General features: G+C 44.6%; 1 protein-coding gene and 1 long non-coding RNA gene across 3 annotated transcripts in view; one reads left to right on the top strand and one right to left on the bottom strand.

Annotated features, from left to right (window-relative positions):
* Positions 1–628: 628 nt before the first annotated feature.
* On the bottom strand, positions 629–2,679 carry LOC123243013. Its single transcript, XR_006505842.1, has 2 exons — positions 2,592–2,679; positions 629–1,427 (listed from the first exon to the last, which is right to left on the bottom strand). It is a non-coding gene; the product is annotated as an uncharacterized LOC123243013 (long non-coding RNA).
* The window catches only part of LOC123243012 (histone-lysine N-methyltransferase PRDM9-like), a 51,991-nt gene continuing 35,664 nt past the window's right edge, over positions 2,205–18,531 (top strand). The window contains exon 1 of one of the 2 annotated variants that reach the window (XM_044671171.1): positions 2,205–2,274. In XM_044671171.1, coding sequence (XP_044527106.1) covers positions 2,233–2,274 — 42 coding nt within the window. In that variant the 5' untranslated portion in view covers positions 2,205–2,232. Of the gene's footprint in view, positions 2,275–18,343; positions 18,422–18,531 lie in introns of those variants that run through there. The other variant, XM_044671170.1, reaches the window with a different exon arrangement.

The following is an 18,531-nucleotide window of genomic DNA, read 5'->3' as shown; positions in this document are numbered from 1 at the left end:
CAGCCCCGGGGAAGGGGAATCGGCGCCCCGCTTCCTCCGCCGCCCGCCCGCCCTCCCGGCAGCACAAAAGGCCGCGGAGCCGGCGGCGGCTACACCCCCCCCCACCCCGCGTCACCAACCCCCCCCTTTCCCCCTCCTCTTTCCTTTTCCTCCTCCCTTTCCCCGTCCTCCTCCCTCTCGCGTCACCAGCCCCGCCCCTACGGCCCCACCGCGGGGAGGGGCCAGGGCTCACTCCATGGGCCCGGGACACCTGGGTCCTGGGGAAGGGGGTGCTGCGAGACCTGGCCCAGAGCTTGGGGCCCCTCCCTCCCCTCTCCCCCGCCGGGCCCCAGACCGGAAACAGGGGGGCGAAGGGAAACTCCGGGGGCAGGAAGGGGGAGGGGAGACTATCCCCCGCCCCCCATCCCGGCTCACACCAGAGCCGCTTTGCCCCTGCTCTCTCTGGGTGGCTGTGTCCCTGTCAGGTCCCCTGTCCTCCTCTCCCCGGTTCCCTCGGCCTTTCTTGCTGGCTCCTTCTCCATCTTCGATTCCGTCTCCCTGGCGGGGCTCTCCCTTGTCTTTTTCGGCTCTGCCTTTTGTTTTTTTTTTTCGGCTCTCTCCGTCTTTCTGTATCTCTTCTCGCTCTGTGTCTGCCTCTTCTGAGCGTTCCTTGTTCTCTTCTCTCTCTGCTGCTGCCTCCCTCGGGGTCCTGGGGTTTGGGGCTCCCTCTCCTGGCTCCCTGGGTTTCTCCCTCCATCTGGCCCCTGGAGGCTCTGCCTGTCTGTCTGTCTGTCTCTGTCCGACCTGTCTCTTTCCGCCTCTTTTCTCACTAGCAGTCCCATCTCTGTGACTCGGGTTGGGACCCTCCCGGGCCATCCCTTTCTTTTTCATGTAGCCGGACAGCTCTGGGACCCTTCTTTGGGGTCTTCCTCCATCCTTCCTCGTCCTTGATGGCCTCTTTCGCGGGCCTATCTCTGGGACTATCCAGCCTTTCTCCGCAGCTATCTTGCGTGTCAGGGGGGCAATAACAATTCCCCGCCCCCCCTGCTCCCTCACCCTTTCCCTGGCTTAAAGGGGGAAAGCCATGCCCAGATGCCTAGCAGTCTGACCTGTCCCCAGCTGAATTGTCCGTGTCAGAGGTCCTTGACAGCCGGAGGTGCCGGCGGCGGGTCGGGGTGCATGGGGGTGTCTCCCCTTCGCTGGAGGGCGTTACCTGTATGGTGGGCAGAGGCAGGAGCTCCCAGGGGGCCCAGGCCCTACCCTTTGCTCCACTGCCGCCATGATTGCTCTGGTGCTGCTTGCCTGGGGGAGTGGGGGAGCTCCGGCCTGGAGAGGCCTCAGGCTCCCCTAGCAAGGGTGCCCAGGGAAGCAAAGGTAGGAGATCTGCCATGGGAGAAGGCAGGGGAGAGGCTCTGCCGTCTGTGGTCTCCAGGAGGAAGGCTGAGGACCTGAGGAAAGCAGAGAAAGTTAAGGGGATGAGGGAGAGATAGAGAAGGACCACAACCCTGATAATGAAAGCGAATTTCCCATCCAAACTTCCAAGTGCTGCCCTCAGCCCATTCTGCTGAGCAACAATGGAGTCAGGAAGACACATTCAAAGCTTAGCTTACTAATTAGGAAACAGGCATGCCCATTAACCTCTGTGGGCCTCGATTTCCATATCCACAAAATGAAAGGGTTGGACTCCACTTCTCACCTCCCATTTCTATTCCAAACCTCTTCCCTCATCCCTTCATCCTCCTTGTCTTCCAGCAAGCCCTCCCAGTTTATTAACTATACCCCAGCCTTTTTAAATTTTATTTATTTAATTAATGAATTTAGAATATTTTCCCAGGTTCATTCTCTCCCCTCCTCCCTCCTCCTTAGCCAAAGAGCAATTCCACGGGTATACCCCAGACTTATGCCCGGAACTCCACAGGCACCCAGAGCCCCAGAGCTTGTTGACTCTTCTTTCTAGGTCCCTGTTTGCTCTGCTCTAAACAGCTGTCCTCCTGGGAGCCCTTGATCCTGAATGGCAAGGGAAGTGAAATGGGACAATGATATGGTCTCTGACAACTCTCTTCCCACCCCCAAACTGGTTGGGGTTTCAGAGTCCCTGGCAGAGGACTTGTACAGCTGTCATAACGGTGCAGAGCAAGAACGCTAACTGTCAGGACAGCCTGAAGCAGGGGATGTCCCTCCTCTGTTTGCTCAGTCATCAGTCACACAGTAAACACCAGGGACTCTTTACATTCCAGATGTCTGTCTGCCCCAATGCCCTCACTGCCTCTGGGACCACTGGGCAGCCCAGGGAAGGTAGGCACTGGAGGGATGGGGGCCCAGCCTCCTGCAGCCCCCTTCCTGGGCGCACTGGTTTTATTGGGGGGTTCCTTTGGGGCTCCCGGGTCAAGGTGGGGTTATTTATGAATCTAGAAAGGCTCAAGGCTGAGGGGAGAGGGCAACTCTCAGCAGTCTTTGGCTTCATATAGGTGGTGTGATACAGACTTCTGGATTTCTGGAGCTAGGTGTATGGAAGGAGCTGCCTGGGCCCGAACCCCTTTTCTCTCTATTCTCCCCTGCACCCCAAGATTCTCCTGCCACCTCTGTTCCCCCAAGCTGGGGTTACTCCTGACCTTTGTCCTAGGGAAGAGCTTGCACGGGTCCTGGTCCTCAGCAGCTATCCAGTCCAGAGGGAGAGGAAGAGAGAGAGAAATCCCCTCTGTCCATGAACCACGGAGGGAATCTTTGGCATTAGGATTGGGGTGACCTTGAAGGCCCGGAAGAACTTCTCTGGGGTCGTGTTACTCTCCAGACACCTCCCCCCTCCACATATACACACCTGCTCCTGAGAGAATCAACCAGCTGTCCAAGAAGCAAAGCAGGGGGAGGGGGAGGGACAGGACTATAAGGGACTGGGGGTCTGGTCAGGGGAACCTGGGTCATCTAGACTTTGAGCAAGAGGTTACCTGTGTTGCAGAGTGAGAGAATCTAAGCTATTTGGGACAACCTGAAATCAGGGACCATTCGAGATCCAGGACTAGAAGGGGCCTGATTGTTCCTTCAGTCATTGCCGATTCTCTATGACCCCATTTGGGGCTTTCTTGACAAAGATACTGATTTGTCATTTCTTCCTTTTCTTTCTTTTTGGGCCGGGGGGAGGCAGCATTTCCTTTTGCGACTCATTTTTCAAATGAAGAAACTGAGACAGAGTTTTAACTTGACTTGCCCAAAGTCACACAGCTTGTGAGTTTCTGAGGCCAGATTTGAACACATGAAGATGAGTCTTCCTGACATCAGGCCTGGCATTCTCTCCACTGTACTAACTAGCTGCTCCTAGAAGGGACTTTAGGGGCCATCAAATCGAACTCCCTCCTTTTGCAGAAGAGGTAACTGAGGAGATGATGGGGATAAGTGACACTGTGGAGATTAAGTGTCTTGCCCATAGTCACACAGCCAGTAAATGTGGAAGGCAGGATTCGAATCCAGGTTTTCTTGACTCTTGAGACCCATGTTCTATCCAGTATTTCAGACTGTCTCTCCCACCTAACCCACCTCGACTGCTAAGCCTACAGATTCATCAGAGGCAGCACTGACTGAGTTTAGAGCTAATGTGTATGTAGGATTAAATGGAATATTAGCCAAAACATTCCAAATCTAAGGTGTCTAAACCTCTTGCCCCTCCACGCTCTATTCTATCTCTGGTCCAAGAGATACTGAGATACTCAAGACATCTCAATCTCATTGTTTACTAAATGCAGTAATGGAAGGAGAGAGTCCAAGCCCTCCTATAGGGAGCTCCCTGCTTCTAGTCTTTTCTCCAACTTCTTCCTGATTGCCTCACCCCCACCCACCCCAGATCTTCAGGTGTAGATGGACCATGGGAAAAGACAAAGGGAGAGATGTATGTCCAGGGCCCCAGCTCTGCACAAAGAAGGCCAGAGGGAGAAGAGGAAGAGGAAAAAGAACTTCCCCTTCTGGCTGCCCAGCCAATGGGATTCTCAGTGGCTCCCCGTCTCAGGATTCAAGAGGGTTCTGCCCAAACACCCCATCAGGCTCTCTTGTCTTGACTGTTCCTATGAAAAAGCTAATCGTTAACATTTACAGATCTCTGTTCTCTAGTGTAACCAATATGTGCCATATTTTCCAGCATGACCAACAGGGAAAAAGGTGTCACATAATAACATATGTACAACCTACATCATATCACCTGCCTTCTTGGGAAGGGGGAGACTATGGGAGGGAGGAGGGAAAAAAAGTGAGATATAGATTTTTGAACATAGCTAATATGTTGTGTTTCCCTTGGATAATCACATTTATTATAATGTATTACATATTTATAACAAATATATGTGTTATTTTATTGTTAACATATTATATTGTTATAAAATAACTCAAAAAAAGAATGAACTTAAATTTAATAGAAAAAAAGAGTATTCTGGCCCCTATCTCTGCCTTGGGGTCTTAATCATCCCTGCTGGCTGGTGTAGGGCAGTTTGGTTCAGAAAGCTTTTCCAACCCCTTGAAGGAAGAGGCAGGGCAGCAGCAGCAGATGCCCGTGTAGCTGTTCTAGCCACAGCCTAGTGTGTCCTGACTTGCCTTTAGGAAGTCCAGCAATTCAAATTTGACAGTCAGCAGCAGCTTGCTTCCAGAGCCTCATTTAGCCCGCAAGGAAGAACTGATCCTGTAAGCCAGAATAAAGCTCTCCTGCTCACTCACTGAAGCCCCGTGGGGAGAAGGGGCTGTGTTCTGCATCATCAGAGACTTTCTTTCTGTCTGTCTCTATTTCTCTCTCCTCAAATCATCGTCACCTTGGCCCAGAGGGAAATAATCATTCAAAAAATATGAGGCATCAGGGAGCAGCTGGGTAGCTCAGTGGATTGAGAGTCAGGCCTAGAGACAGGAGGTCCTAGGTTCAAATCTAGCCTCAGACACTTCCCAGCTGTATGACCCTGGGCAAGTCACTTGACCCCCATTGCCCACCCTTACCACTCTTCTGCCTTGGAGCCAATACACAGTATTGACTCCAAGACAGAAGGTAAGGGTTAAAAAAAATATATGAGGCATAAAGGGCAGGTGGGTGGAACCAATGGTTAGAGAGTTAGGCCAGGAGATCGGAAGTTCTAGGTTCAAATCTGGCCTCAGACACTTCACAGCTGAGTGACTCTGGGCAAGTCATTTGACCCCCATTGCCTACCCTTACCGTCCTACCTTAAAACCAATACACAGTATTGACTCTAAGACAGAAAGTGAGGATTTGTTTTTTTTTAATAATAAGAATTAAAAAAATAAATGAAGGACAAGGGGGCAGTTAGGTAGCTCAGTGGATTGAGAGCCTGGAGACGGGAGATCCTGAATTCAAATCTGGCCTCAGATACTTCCAAGTGACCCTGAGCAAGTTGCTTAACCCCCATTGCCTGGCCTTTACTGCTCTTCTGCCTTGGAACCAATATACTAAGTATTTGTTCTAAGATAGGATGTAAACAAAAAATGAAGGACAAACAGCAACAACTACTACTGCCAACCCCCCACCACAGTACTACTCCCACTCCCATTACTTCTACTACCACTACTATCACTATACTAGCATTTTTTAAAACTAAAAATATACACTCAGAGTCCACCATAATTTAGCCCCACCCTGTCTTTCCCATCAAAATATTCTACTATCCCCCTTCATGTATTCTAAGCTTTGGAATTAGAGCCATTACTAGGACAAGTCAACAAGGATATCGTCCCCAGAGCACTGAATTAGAGGCACTCGCAAACCTCAGGTAGAGTAGGAAATGGTTAAAATAGAGTGATGTTAGGAAGCTCACAGATATTAGGCTAGGATGAGCTCCTCCCCATGCCTTGTGCTACATTCCCACCCTGGATGGGTGTAGGGATCCTCCTCAGAAGTGGCCCCACAGTGAAGTACAGGATTTCCCTCTTCTTCTCCATCGAGGAGCAATGCCCTGCCTTTCCCCTCCACTAACGGTGCATTTTATACCCCTGGCCTTGATTGTAGTTTGTAGAACTTACTACGGACACAAAAATACCTGCTTATCATTGTCTGGAATGGCCCACCTGCTGACCCCTGGAATATGCTTTGAGCCTTCCTGCCTAATGCTTAGAATGTCCTCCCCTTTTTGTCCTCTTCTCCTCTTGAAGTCCCATCCATTCCTCAAAGTCTATCCTAATTCAGATGTCACCTCTACCATAAAGACTTCTCTGAATCCAATGCTCCAGTGGCTGACTGCCTCCGAAATTCCAGAGCAATTGGTTTGTCCTGATTCCTATGTTATTGGATATTGCTCTTCTTCACTCACTCTGTGGCTTGGCCAAACTTGGCCTTCTTGTTTTCCACCCATAATCTTCCCTCTTCCGTCTCTTTGTCTTTACATAGTTGCCCATGCCTACAATTCAGTCCTTCCCTTTCTCCCCCTCTTAGAATACCAATTATCCTTTGTCTGTGCTCAGGGACCGTCCAAGGCCTTTCCCAATATTCTCAGATGACAGAATTCTCACCATAACCCTAGGACTTGTACTGACTTTGAATTCACCCATTTGTGTGACTGCCATTTCCTACCAGGAGAATATAAGCTCAGGGAATGGTTTTTGGTTTTGCCTTTATATCCCCAATGCCTAGCATATAGTTGGTACTTAATAAATGCTTATTGATTTAATTCTTTAAAGTCCTTAAGAACAAGAAAGATGTCTGTTTTCTGCCAGCATCTGGTATGGGGGCTCCAGCAGTAAATGTTCAAGAAAGTGGATTCCACATCTATGAAATGGTGAACATGCAGAAGTAACTTTGTGTGTATGAGAGAGACAGACAGACAGACAGACAGAAAGTCAGAGAGACAGAGACAGATATATATTGGCATCTAGGTAGAACGGTAAATATTGACATATGGGATGTCAGAGACTTGGAATGTGGGCGAATCACAGAATCATAGATTAAAGAGTCAGGATGGACCTTAATGGCCATCCATCTAGTCTGGCCCATATACCACGGAGTTCCCATTCTAATACACCTGACAAACGTCAGTCCAGCCTCTGCTTGGAGACCTCCAAAGCAGGGGAACTCACCACCTCTATGGGCCGTCTACTTCACTTTGGCTGTATGGTTCACAAAGCTGTAATGGTTAGCTTCAATTGACCTTTATAAAATTTCCACTGATTGTTCCTGAAACTGACCTCTGGGGTCAAATTGAACTAGGCTTATCCCTTCTTTTTGTTTTTTAATTTAAAACAAACAGCTGGATCCATGGGGGGAAAATTTTTGCTTAGCAAGTTTCCTCGGCTTGTCTGTTATTTGGGAGATTTTTTTAAAAATCTAATTAATTATTTTGTTTGTTTGTTACATTAAAGTTCTCAAGTATCTTCCTTCCCTTCCCCTCCCACACTAGAGAAGGCATCATTTGACAAAACTATATATATAATATATAAAACTAGGTCATGCATGTTTCTGTTTATCAGTTCTTTCTCTGAAGGTGGACATATACAAGTCATTCTTCAAACAATGTTTCTCTTGCTGTAGATAATTTTCTCTTGATTCTGCTCATTTCATTCTTCATATTTCCTTCCTCTTAAAATTACTCTTGGATCTTTGAGGTTCAGAGAACTAAACGGATCTTGAGGGCCCTCTCAGAGTCTCAGGACAGAATGTTAAGACCTTCAGAGCCCTGGTCTGGGGTTATCCCTCAAAGGTCACTGGTTTCTGTTGCTCCCTGAGGTATTACAGGAGCCCCCAGTTCACCTGCCTCTATGTTAGAGCTTTGCCTCTTCGGGCTTTCTGGTCAGTCATTTCCAACTCATGACCCCATTTGGGGTTTTCTTGGCAAAAGTCCTGAAGTGGTTTGCCATTTCCTTCAACAGAACATTTTACAAATGAAGAGACTGAAGCAAACAGGATGAAGTGACTTGCCCAGGGTCAAATAACTATTAAGTGTTTGAGGCCAGATTTGAACTTAGGAAGATGAGTCTTCCAAACTCTAGGCCTGGCACTCTTTCCTAGCTGCCCTGAAACCTGGGGCTCTTGTAAAAGCAGTCCAAGATTGCATGAATACTTTTTTGGCTGCCATCCCACTTCTGACTCATCTTGAACTTACAAGCTACTAAAAGCCACAGATCCTTTGCAGAACAATTACTGTCTATCCACATCTTGCTTCATATTTTTTGTACTCAAGATCAAAACTTCACCTCTTCTGCCTGGTCTTCCTGCTTCAAGTCACTCTCCACTCCAGTCCATTCTTAACTCGGCTATCAAAGGGATCTTACAAAAATACAGGACTGACCATATCACCTCTACACTCAATAAACTTCAGCAAGTCCCCATTACCTTCAAGATCAAACATAACATCTGTCTGGCTTTTGAAACCTTTCATTATGTGGCTCCTTCCTACCTTCCCAGTCTTCTTATGCCTTACTCCTCTCCAAGAACTCTGTCATCCAGAGACATTGGCCATCTTGCTGTTCCTCTCCCAAGACACTCTGTCTCCTGACTCCATGCCTTTTCCCTGACTATTCCCCATGCCTGGAATTTTCTCCCTCTTCATCTCCTTCTCCTGGAATCCCTGACTTCCTTCAAGCCTTAGCAAAAATCTTATCTTCAAGAACTATTTCCTAATCCTCTTTAATTTTATTGCTTTCCCTCTTTTAATTATCTCCAATTCATCTTGTATTTATGGCTTGTTTGTACCCACTTGTTTGCATGTTGTCTCCTCCATTAGATTTCCTTGAGGATAGAGAATCTCTTTTGTCTTCTTTGTGTCCTCAGCATTTAGTAGTATATGTGGCACATAGTAGATGCTTAACAGATATTGATTGGGTAGTTGAATAGCACCGTGGATAGAGCTCCTGGTCTGGAGATGGGAGGAACCAGGTTCAGATCTGGCCTCAGACATTTCCTAGCTGTGTGAACCTGGGGAAGTCACTTAACCTCAACTGCCTAGTTCTAATAGTGTGAAGGGCACCAGGAGTGTGAGAGGAAGATGGCTTAATAGTGTGTGTGAAATGAGATGTGAAAGGGGCACATAGGGGACCCTAGTGCATGGAGCATGAAAATAATCTGTAGGTTTGGGGAAGGTGAGGGGGGACTTTGGTATATAAGATCATGGGATCAAAAGGATATAAAAGATTGTGTAGTCCAATACCTCTTATTTTACAGATGAGGATATTGAGACACAAAGAATCAATGGTTATTATATCCAGAACTCCAAGTGGTCAAGAATTAAGTTCCAAATCCTCTCTGAAATCCCTAATTCACCAGAAAATTTTAGAAGGTTTTAGGTTAGTTTTAAAAAATGGATAAGGCTTATCTTCCCCCCACCATATTACTTAGTACCTCACATTGCCCTCAATTATCAATAACATCTTGTTAAATATTTTCAGTATCTTTATTTCTTAGATTGAGGAATGAGTATTTCCTTAACTAAGAGTCCTCTGTTGTGGTTCTATCTGCATTGCTAGACGCCAGTGCCCTAGACATGTTATGTCATTATTACTCAATCTAGTCCATGCTGAATAATTGGTATAGATCAAGATATCAATACTGAAATATTCATGCAATTAAAACTTTGTCATAGAAACGAGTTTGACTTATAAGGCAAGTAATACATTCTAGGAAACTGTTTTTTAAAAATTAAAAAAAAATTTCTCTGGTGGATCACTCTAGTACTAGAACATTAAAAATAAATTCTAGAAGGAAAATCTTTCCAACACATTCAGCCTAACAGTAGTCCTGATTCCTCATTGGTCAACAAGAATCCCGACGCACTGAACATTGTGCACAGAAATAGCAATATTGTATGATAGTCAACTGTGAACGACTTCGCTATTTTCAGCAATACAATGATTCAAGATAACTCCAAAGGGCTAACAATGAAAAATGCTATCATCTGCCAGAGAAAGAAATGATGGAATCTGAATGCAGATTGAAACATACCATTTTACATTTTATTTTCTTTGAGTTTTTAAAAGTAATACATGCCTTCCACAACATCATGAATATAGAAATATGTTTTGTATGATAGCACTTGTATGATCAATATCAAATTGCTTCCTGTCTCAGGGAGGGAAAAGAATTTGGAATTCAAAATTTGAGAAAATGAATGTTAAAAGTTGCTTCTATAGGGAGCAGCTGGGTGGCTCAGAGGATAGAGAGCAAGGCCTAGAGATCAGAGGTTCTGGGTTCAAACTTGACCTCAGACACTGCCTAGCTGACCCTGGATAAGTCATTTAATCCTCATTTCCTACCCCTTACCACTCTTTTGCCTTATAACAAATGCACAGTATTGATTCTAAGATGGAGGGTAAGGTTTAAAAAAATAAAAAAAAATAAAAGTCATTAGATTTGACAATTAAAAGAGCAACAATTTGGGTTGAATGATGAGATCAGAAGTCAAACCACAGAGAGTTAAGAGAGTGAGAAGGAAGGCAGGGGAGACTTTGATTATAGATAGCCTTCTCTAGAAATTTAGCCACAAAAAGGAGAAGAAAGGACAAATATACAGAAATAATCATCTGATTCTATAAGCTGAGAAGGGAGATGCTGGTTATTTGCAGAAAGATCTGTGATCCTGACATTATTAAGCTATATCAGATTCAAGGGATAAGTTAATAACAATGTCTGGCGGATTCCTGACTGGTAGAGGAGCCCCTTCCTCCTGTCAGGTTAGCTGCTCTAATCTCTCTTGCCCTTGTTTCCTTTGGTCATTTACTGTAGATCCCATCATTCTCTTGTCTCAATGCACTGGGGTCCTAGGGAGCAGTCGCTCACCTCTAGTCAATGATGAAAACCCCCCAACCTATATTTCCATCACATGTATGATAATATTTTATACTAGTTCCACAGTCCCAAAATGGTTCTTTGCTGAAGATTTTCTCAACAGTACATTTAAAAAGTCCTGATATTTAAATTTGGGAGCGGGTTGGGAAATGCATTACTTCTTCTAGTCTCCTTTACTAGATCTTCATCAAGGTTACAAACCCCTTGTGGTTGTCTTGTACCTCAGGGCTCTCAGTCCCAGGCTCTCTTCTCTCCACCCTCTATATTCTTCATTTGATGATCTCAGCAGCTCCCATGGATTCAATTACTACCTCCAGGTAGAAAATTCTCAAATCTACTTATAACAATAAAACTAATAGAATTTATGTGGCATAAAATATGTGGCACCATAATGTTTACAAGGGGCTTTACAAATATTATTTGAATTTTTTCCAGTATTTATCCAGTCCTAACCTTTTTCCTGACCTTCAGACATGTCTCCAACTACCTATTTGTTGGATATTTTAAACTGGTTGTACTATAGATATATTAAACTCAACATATCCAAAACTGAACTTAACATTTTACCAAAACCTTCCCTTTTCCAAATGTCTCTATTATGGTCAAAGACACTATCAATCTTTCAATTTGTCCAGGCTCAAAACCTAGATATCATTCTTAACTTTTTTCTTTAAATCCTTACCTTCTGACTTAGAATGGATACTACTAAGTATCCATTCCAAAGTAGAAAAGTGGTAAGAGCTAGGCAATTGGGGTTAAGAGACTTGACAAAGCTAGGAAGTATCTAAGACCAGATTTGAATCCAGTATCTCTTGTCTATTCACTGAGCCACCTAGCTGCCCCCATCATTGATTCTTCACCCCATCATATTCAATCTGGTGCCAAGGTTGTCAATGCTACCTTCTCAACATGTCTCCTATGTGTTTTCTTTTCTCCTCTGACATCACCACCACTTCGCTGTAGGCCCTCATTAACTCACATCTAGATAATTGCAGTAGCTGCTGGTGAGTCTGTCTGTCTCAAATCTTTCCCAACTCTAGTCCATCTTCTGTTTAGCTGTTAAGTTAATCTCCCCAAAGCACAGATCTGACCAGGTCATACCTGTCCCACTCCCACTCAATAAAATTCCAATGGCTCCCTATTACTTCTATGATTAAATACAAATCCTCTGACTTTTAAAACTCTTCACAACTTGGCCTCTCCCCTACCTTTCCAGTCATCTCATACCTTATACCCTTCCATTCACTCTAATCTAGTAATACTGGATTCTTTGCCCTTCTTCCCAATTGACACTTTATCTCTTCACCTCAGTTATTTTCAGTAGCTGTCACAAAATGCATGGAATTCTCTCCCTTTTCACCTCCATATCTTGGTTTCCTTCAGCACTCAATTAAAATCCCACCTTCTATAAGAAGCCTTTTCTGATTATCTTTAATATTCATGCCTTCCCTCTAAGATTAACTGCAATTTATCCTATATGTTATTGGTTTTTATTCATTTTTCAGTTGTGTTTGACTCTTTATGATCCTATTTGGAGTTTTCTTGGCAAAGATACTGGTTTGCCATTTCCTTTTCCACCTCATTTGACAGATGAAGAAACTGAGTTAAACAAGGTTAAGTGACTTATTCAGGGTCATACAATAAGTCCTGAGTGCAGATGTGAACTCAGATCCTTCTGATTCGAGGCCTGGTGTTCTACCCACTACACCACCTAGGTGCCATCCTATATATATTTCGCTTATAAATAGTTGTTTTCATGTTTTCTCCTCATTAGACTGTGAGCTCCTTGAGGAGAGGACCTTCCCCCTCCCCCCCAAATGCTTACTCCAGTGTTCTTACCTTTGAGCTGCTTTCAAATAGATCTTTTTAGGACCAATGTGTACAAAAATATTTTTAGTAGTTCTTCTTGTGGTGGCAAAGATTGAGGTCTCCTACTAGTATAGTTTTATTTCCTCCTTAAGCTCTAATAGTTTCTCCTTTAAAAATCTGGATGCTATACCACTTGGTGCATACATGTTGAGTACTGACATTTCTTCATTGTCTGTACTGCCTTTTATCAAGATGTGATTACCTTCCTTATTTCTTTTAATCAGATCTATCTTTACTTTGGCTTTGTCAGATATCATGATTGCAACACCTGCCTTCTTTTTCTCAGTTGCCCAATAAATTCTGTTCCAGCCTCTTGTCTTTACCCTGTGTGTGTCTACCTGTCTCATGTGTGTTTCTTGTAGACAGCATATGGTAGGATTTTGGTTTTGAATCCACTCTATCTGCTTCCATTTTATGGGTGAGTTCATTCCATTCACATTTTGATTTCCTATTTTTTAGTCCTGCCCTTTCTTCTTTCATTATTTCCTTCTACACCAGTGTTTTGCTTTTAATCAGGTCCCCTTTTCCCCACCCTTATTTTACTTTCCTTCCCACTCCCTCCCATCTTATTCCCCTATTATTTCTCTTTAAGGTCTATTAATTGCCCCCCAAAACATTTCCTCCCCTTTAATACTCCCTGCCCCACTCTCCCCCTTTGTTATTCCCTCCCAACTTCCCTGTAGGGTAAGATAGAATTCTATACCCCAATAGATCTGGCTGTTCTTCCCTCTCAGAAGTGATTCCACTGAGAGTAAAGTTTAAGTATTACCTATTAGCACTCTCTTCCTCTCCTTCTTATAATAGTATTCTCTCTACACCCCATGAATCTCTTTATGTGGTATAATTTATCCTATTTTTCTTTGTTCTTCAAGTTTCTCTTAGTACCATTCTCTTCCCCACCCCCACAATGTTTTTTTTTTAGACCCTTAACTTTGGTGTATTGTCTCATAGGTGGAAGAGTGGTAAGGGTGGGCAATGGGGGTCAAGTGACTTGCCCAGGGTCACACAGCTGGGAAGTGGCTGAGGCTGGGTTTGAACCTAGGACCTCCTGTCTCTAGGCCTGACTCTCACTCCACTGAGCTACCCAGCTGCCCCCCCCCCACAATGTTTTAACATATCATAATGAACAACTTAATGCCATAACCTCTGCCAATGAATAATTCTTCTATCTACTATGATAATGAAAAAATTTTTTAAGAGTTACAGATATCATTTTTCCATATAGGAATATAATTAATGTGACCTTACTGAAGCCCTTAAAATTTTTCCCCCTTTCTTCTTTACCTTTTTATGTCTTGAATTTTGTATTTGGACATCAAAATTTTCATTTAGTTCTGGTCTTTTCTTTAGGAATGCCTGGAAATCTTCTATTTTGTTAAATGTCCATATTTTCTCCTGAAAGTATATAGTCAGTTTTGATGGGTAGGTGCTTCTTGGTTGTAGACCCAATTCTCTTGCCTTCTTGAATATCATATTCCAAGCCTTGCAGTCCTTTAGTGTGGAGGCTGCCAGATCCTGTGTAATACTGACTGGGACTCCTTGATAATCTGAATTGTCTCATTCTGGCCACTTGCAATATTTTCTCCTTGACCTGGAAGTTCTTGAATTTGACTATAACATTTCTGGGGGTTGTCTTTTGGGGGACTGAATGTAAGGGGTGATCTATGGATTCTTTCAATGTCTATTTTGCCCTCTTGTTCAAGAACATCGGGGCAGTTTTCTTGGATAATTTCTTGTAATATGATATCAATGATTTTATTTTGTTCCAAGCTTTCCAGTAGACCAATAATTTTCAAATTGTCCTTCCTGGATCTGTTTTCCAGGTCATTTGTCTTTTCAATGAGATATTTCATGTTTCCTTCAAATTTTTTATATTCTTTTGATTTTGCTTTATTAATTCTTACTGTCTCATGAGATCGTTAACTTCTTACTTGCCCAATTCTAGTCTTCAAAAACTGATTTTCAGCTATGATCTTTTGATTTTCCTTTTTGGTTTGGTCTATCCTGCTTTTCATGGCTTCTAGCAGGTCAGTTCTGGTCTCCAATTTGCTTAATACTTGATTTTATTTCTGTACCACTTTTCCCATATGGGCAATTTTGTTTTTTAAGCTGGTATTATCTTTCTGTATTGCTTTCATTTATTTTTCCCACTTTTCTTCCCATTTTTCTTCTATGTTTCTTACTTGGTACTTGAACTCCTTTTTGAGTTCTTCAAGAGCTTATGATGAATTCCATTTTTTTGGAAAGTTTGGATGTGTTTGCTTGTTTGTCACTCTCTGCTATTGTTTCTGTATTTTGCTCTTTTTCTCCATAGAAATTATTCAGGGTCAAGAGCTTTTTTTGTTGCTGCTTATTCCTTTTGCCACAAGTGGATTGGGCTTCCTGCATGTTGATTGCTTTCTTAGCTTCAGTCTTGCAGGGCTTTGCCTTGGTAGTAGCTTCCCTTCCTAGTCAGAAGCCCAAGTGAGGTCAGGCAATGTGATGTTCTTTGTGTAGCACTTTAAAGAGTTTTGCCCTGAGGCTATCTTTCCAGCTCCTGCTGCCTAGGCTGTGTCCAGCCTTGTTTTTGCCCAGGCTCCACACTCTTCAGCCTCAGGTCTCAAGTCTCGATGGCAAGGCCTTTCACTGTCCTCAGGGGTAAATCTATGGTGCTTTTAGCCAACCCTCAAGAATTTAGAGATTGCCCTGGCCCTTGCTCAGACTCTGATGCAGTAAGTGGTGTGGGGGAGGGGTGATCAGCTTGCACTTTGATAATTATAGTTTTTCCCCCTTATAGTGTGGGAATCTCCAAATCCTGCCTACCTTTAAGGCTGTGTCCTGTGTGAGAGCCCTTTTACTTGTCCAATTTTGATTTCTGTCCTTTTGAGATGCTTTATAATAATTGGTTGGAAGGAGATTCAGAAGGTTACTGCTACTATGCTGCCATTTTAGCTCCCACAAGCTTTGTGGTGGCAAAGAATTGGATATTGAGGGGAGGCCAATGAATCAGGAATAGTTGAACAAGTTGCGATATACAATTGTGATGGAATACTATTATGCTATAAGAAATAATGAGGGGGTGATTTCAGAAAAACCTGGGAAGATTTCTATGAACTGATGCAAAGTGAAATGAGAAGAACTAGGAGAAGTTTGTACATAGTAACAGCAATATTGTAAGATAATCAACTGTGAATAACAGCTATTTTTGATCAATACAAAAATCAAGACAATTCTAAAGGACTTATGAGAAAATGTTATCTATCTCCAGAGAGAGACTTGTGTAGTGCAGTAAGGCTTTGCAGGGTTAATATGCACCCTTTTGCACTACACTCGATGGAGTCTAAGTGCAGATTGAAACATACTTTTTTCACTTTCTCTATATTTCTTGCCCTCTTTTTTTTTGCAACATAGCTAATAAGGAAATATCTTGCACGATTTCACATGTATAATTGATTTCACATTTCTTGCCTTCTCAGTGGGTGGGAGAGAGGTGAGAGGGACAGAGAGAATTCAGAACTCAAAAATGTTAAAAAAAAATATTAAAAACAACAGCTGGGTTGCTCAATGGATTGAGAGCTAGAGATGGAAGGTCCTAGGTTTAAATGTGGCCTCAGATACTTTCTAGCTGTGTGATCCTGGGCGAGTCACTTAACACCCATTGCCTAGCCCATACTGCTCTTCTGCCTTAGAACTAATACACAGTAATGATTCTACAGTGGAAGGTAAGGGTTTTAAAAAAATGAGTAATACATATATATTTCAAAAACAAATACAAGTAAGTCTTTTCAGTATATTTTTCTGAGAAGCTGTTTTCTCTCAGGCCATCAGAACTGTCTTAAGCTGCTTTTCTCCTACACATTTTCTTTTTCTTTGGTTTTCTATAGATAAGGAATCTACATCCCCCACAACAATACACAGTACTCTTCCTCTTAACCTAAGCTAAAAGGAATGGTGGAAGGGATGGTATGTCATCCAAAGAATGAGCATCCCAGATTCTCACACCATCTAAGTCACGGTAATAAAGGTCTTTTGGATGTGCCCTCCAACCTTTATCTATTTGTGGCCAGCCCCAGCAAATAACTATGGAATTCAAACCATTATAAATGATTCCCTTACAGTATCAGGGTCCAAGATGTATGAGGTGGGAGGGGGCTTCTCTAATACGGGGAGGAATTAGGAATATAAGGGAATAGAATGTGAAGGAGAGTGTGTGGATCTGGGATATAAGGCGTGTGTAGTGAGATCAAGATCTTAAGGCTATGAGACATGAAGGGTGTGGGATATTGGGGGACATCTATAATGTGTGTGGGTCTGAAATATGAGGGATATAGGGAGATCAGGGATATGTGTGAGTAGGGAGGTCTTCAGTGTATGTCTAGCATAGGGAAATGTCATTTAGGAGGTAGGGGTCAGGGATGTGAAGGGTGGGGCTATAATATTGGGATGCTTGGGTATCCAAGTCATGAGTGGTATGAGCCTTTGGAGATGTAGAGGATGTAGGTCTGTGGTGTGTGTGCATGTGTGTCAAGGATATGGGATGGAGGTGGTCTGCCATGTGAGTAATTAAGGGACATGAGGACTTTGGGAGCCTGGGGTACTTTTAGGGTCAAGGAGATCCAGTGTGAAAGGTGCAGGGGTTTGGAGTTTTAAAAAATATATTATGAAAGTCAGGGAAATGAAGTTTTTAGGAAGCTAGACTCGGAAATGTGAGGATCTTTGTAATGAGTGTGAATTGGGAATAAGACTAGTTGAGGGGCTTCTGTGTGAAGAATTTAGGGATCTGCAATATGTGGGAGTTAGGCATGTGAGGTGTGTAGAAGGTGGGTTTGGGCAATTCTGGGGGGTGCCCAGGTCTGTAGTGTGGGTGGGGAATCAGGACTGTGGGATACAGGCCAGCTGAGGAGTTTGGAGTGTCACAGATGTGCACAAAGGATACAGAAGCCAGACTTATGAGATATCGGAGATGGGAGGAAGGGAGGAGGTCGAGAATGTGGAATGCAGCTTCTCTGGGATGGAGAGCGTGAATTTAGGGGAGTCAGAAATGTGGGGTGTGAGTGTAGAATGCGGGAGTTGTATCACTTATGTGGGCTGGAGGCCATGAGAGGAGGGGTCCCCAAAGCGAGCTGAGGACGCTGAAACCTCAGAGTCCCAGTGAAAATCAGTGTGCTTTTCGGGTCTGGTTATGGCAGGAAAGCAGCCCGCTCCCCCCTCCCCCCACAAGCTTGGGGCTTGAAGCTTGAGGCTGTCTGTCAGCCTTCCCCCGCTCCTCTCTCCCCAGAGTTGATTGGCCAGCTTTCCAGTCTCCTCTGCAATGATTGGCCAGCTGGGTTTTGGCGGGAGGACAGTGCGTGTGCATATGTGTGGGTGTCTCTCTCCCCTCCTCCCCCTAACCCGTGTCTTGAGGCTCCGTGACAACTTTACCGCCTCTTCTCTCTCCTCGGCAGTTGATTGGCCAGCTCTCAGGCCACTCTTCTGCCAGGACTGGCCAGCTGTTTTGGGCGGGAGAATGTGACTCCGCCCCCCCCACTTGAAGCTGGCTTGCTGGCTCTCTCCACCCAGTCCAGCTGCAGCTGCGTGAGCAAAGAGGTGTTGGCTGCGGAGGGCGCCCTGCAGCCGGAGCCTGCGGGGAAGCCCCGTGGGAGCTGGGAGCTTTCCCTCTCCTCCTACTACAACAGCAGGACTTCCCGGGTCAGGTAGGATCCGGGCAGCCTCTCCTCAGCGGGTGGCTCTTGGAGGCGCCAGTCTTCGCTCAGCTTCCCTCCTCTTTCTCCCCTTCTCGCCCCCCACAGAATGAGCGGGGACAGCTCCTCCGATGGAAGCCCGGAGGAAGGGTCTCAATGTCAGGTGAAGTAACTGACCCCGGTGGGAGCGCTGGGCCGGGCTTGGGCATGAGGGCACCAAGTCCAGAAGAACCAGGACAGCGGGGGGTGGAGTGGAGGTGCGGGGGGGGGGGG

This window comes from Gracilinanus agilis, chromosome 3 (assembly GCF_016433145.1).
Source record: "Gracilinanus agilis isolate LMUSP501 chromosome 3, AgileGrace, whole genome shotgun sequence".
NCBI lineage: Eukaryota > Metazoa > Chordata > Mammalia > Didelphimorphia > Didelphidae > Gracilinanus > Gracilinanus agilis.
This window is presented reverse-complemented; position numbering and strand designations above follow the sequence as displayed.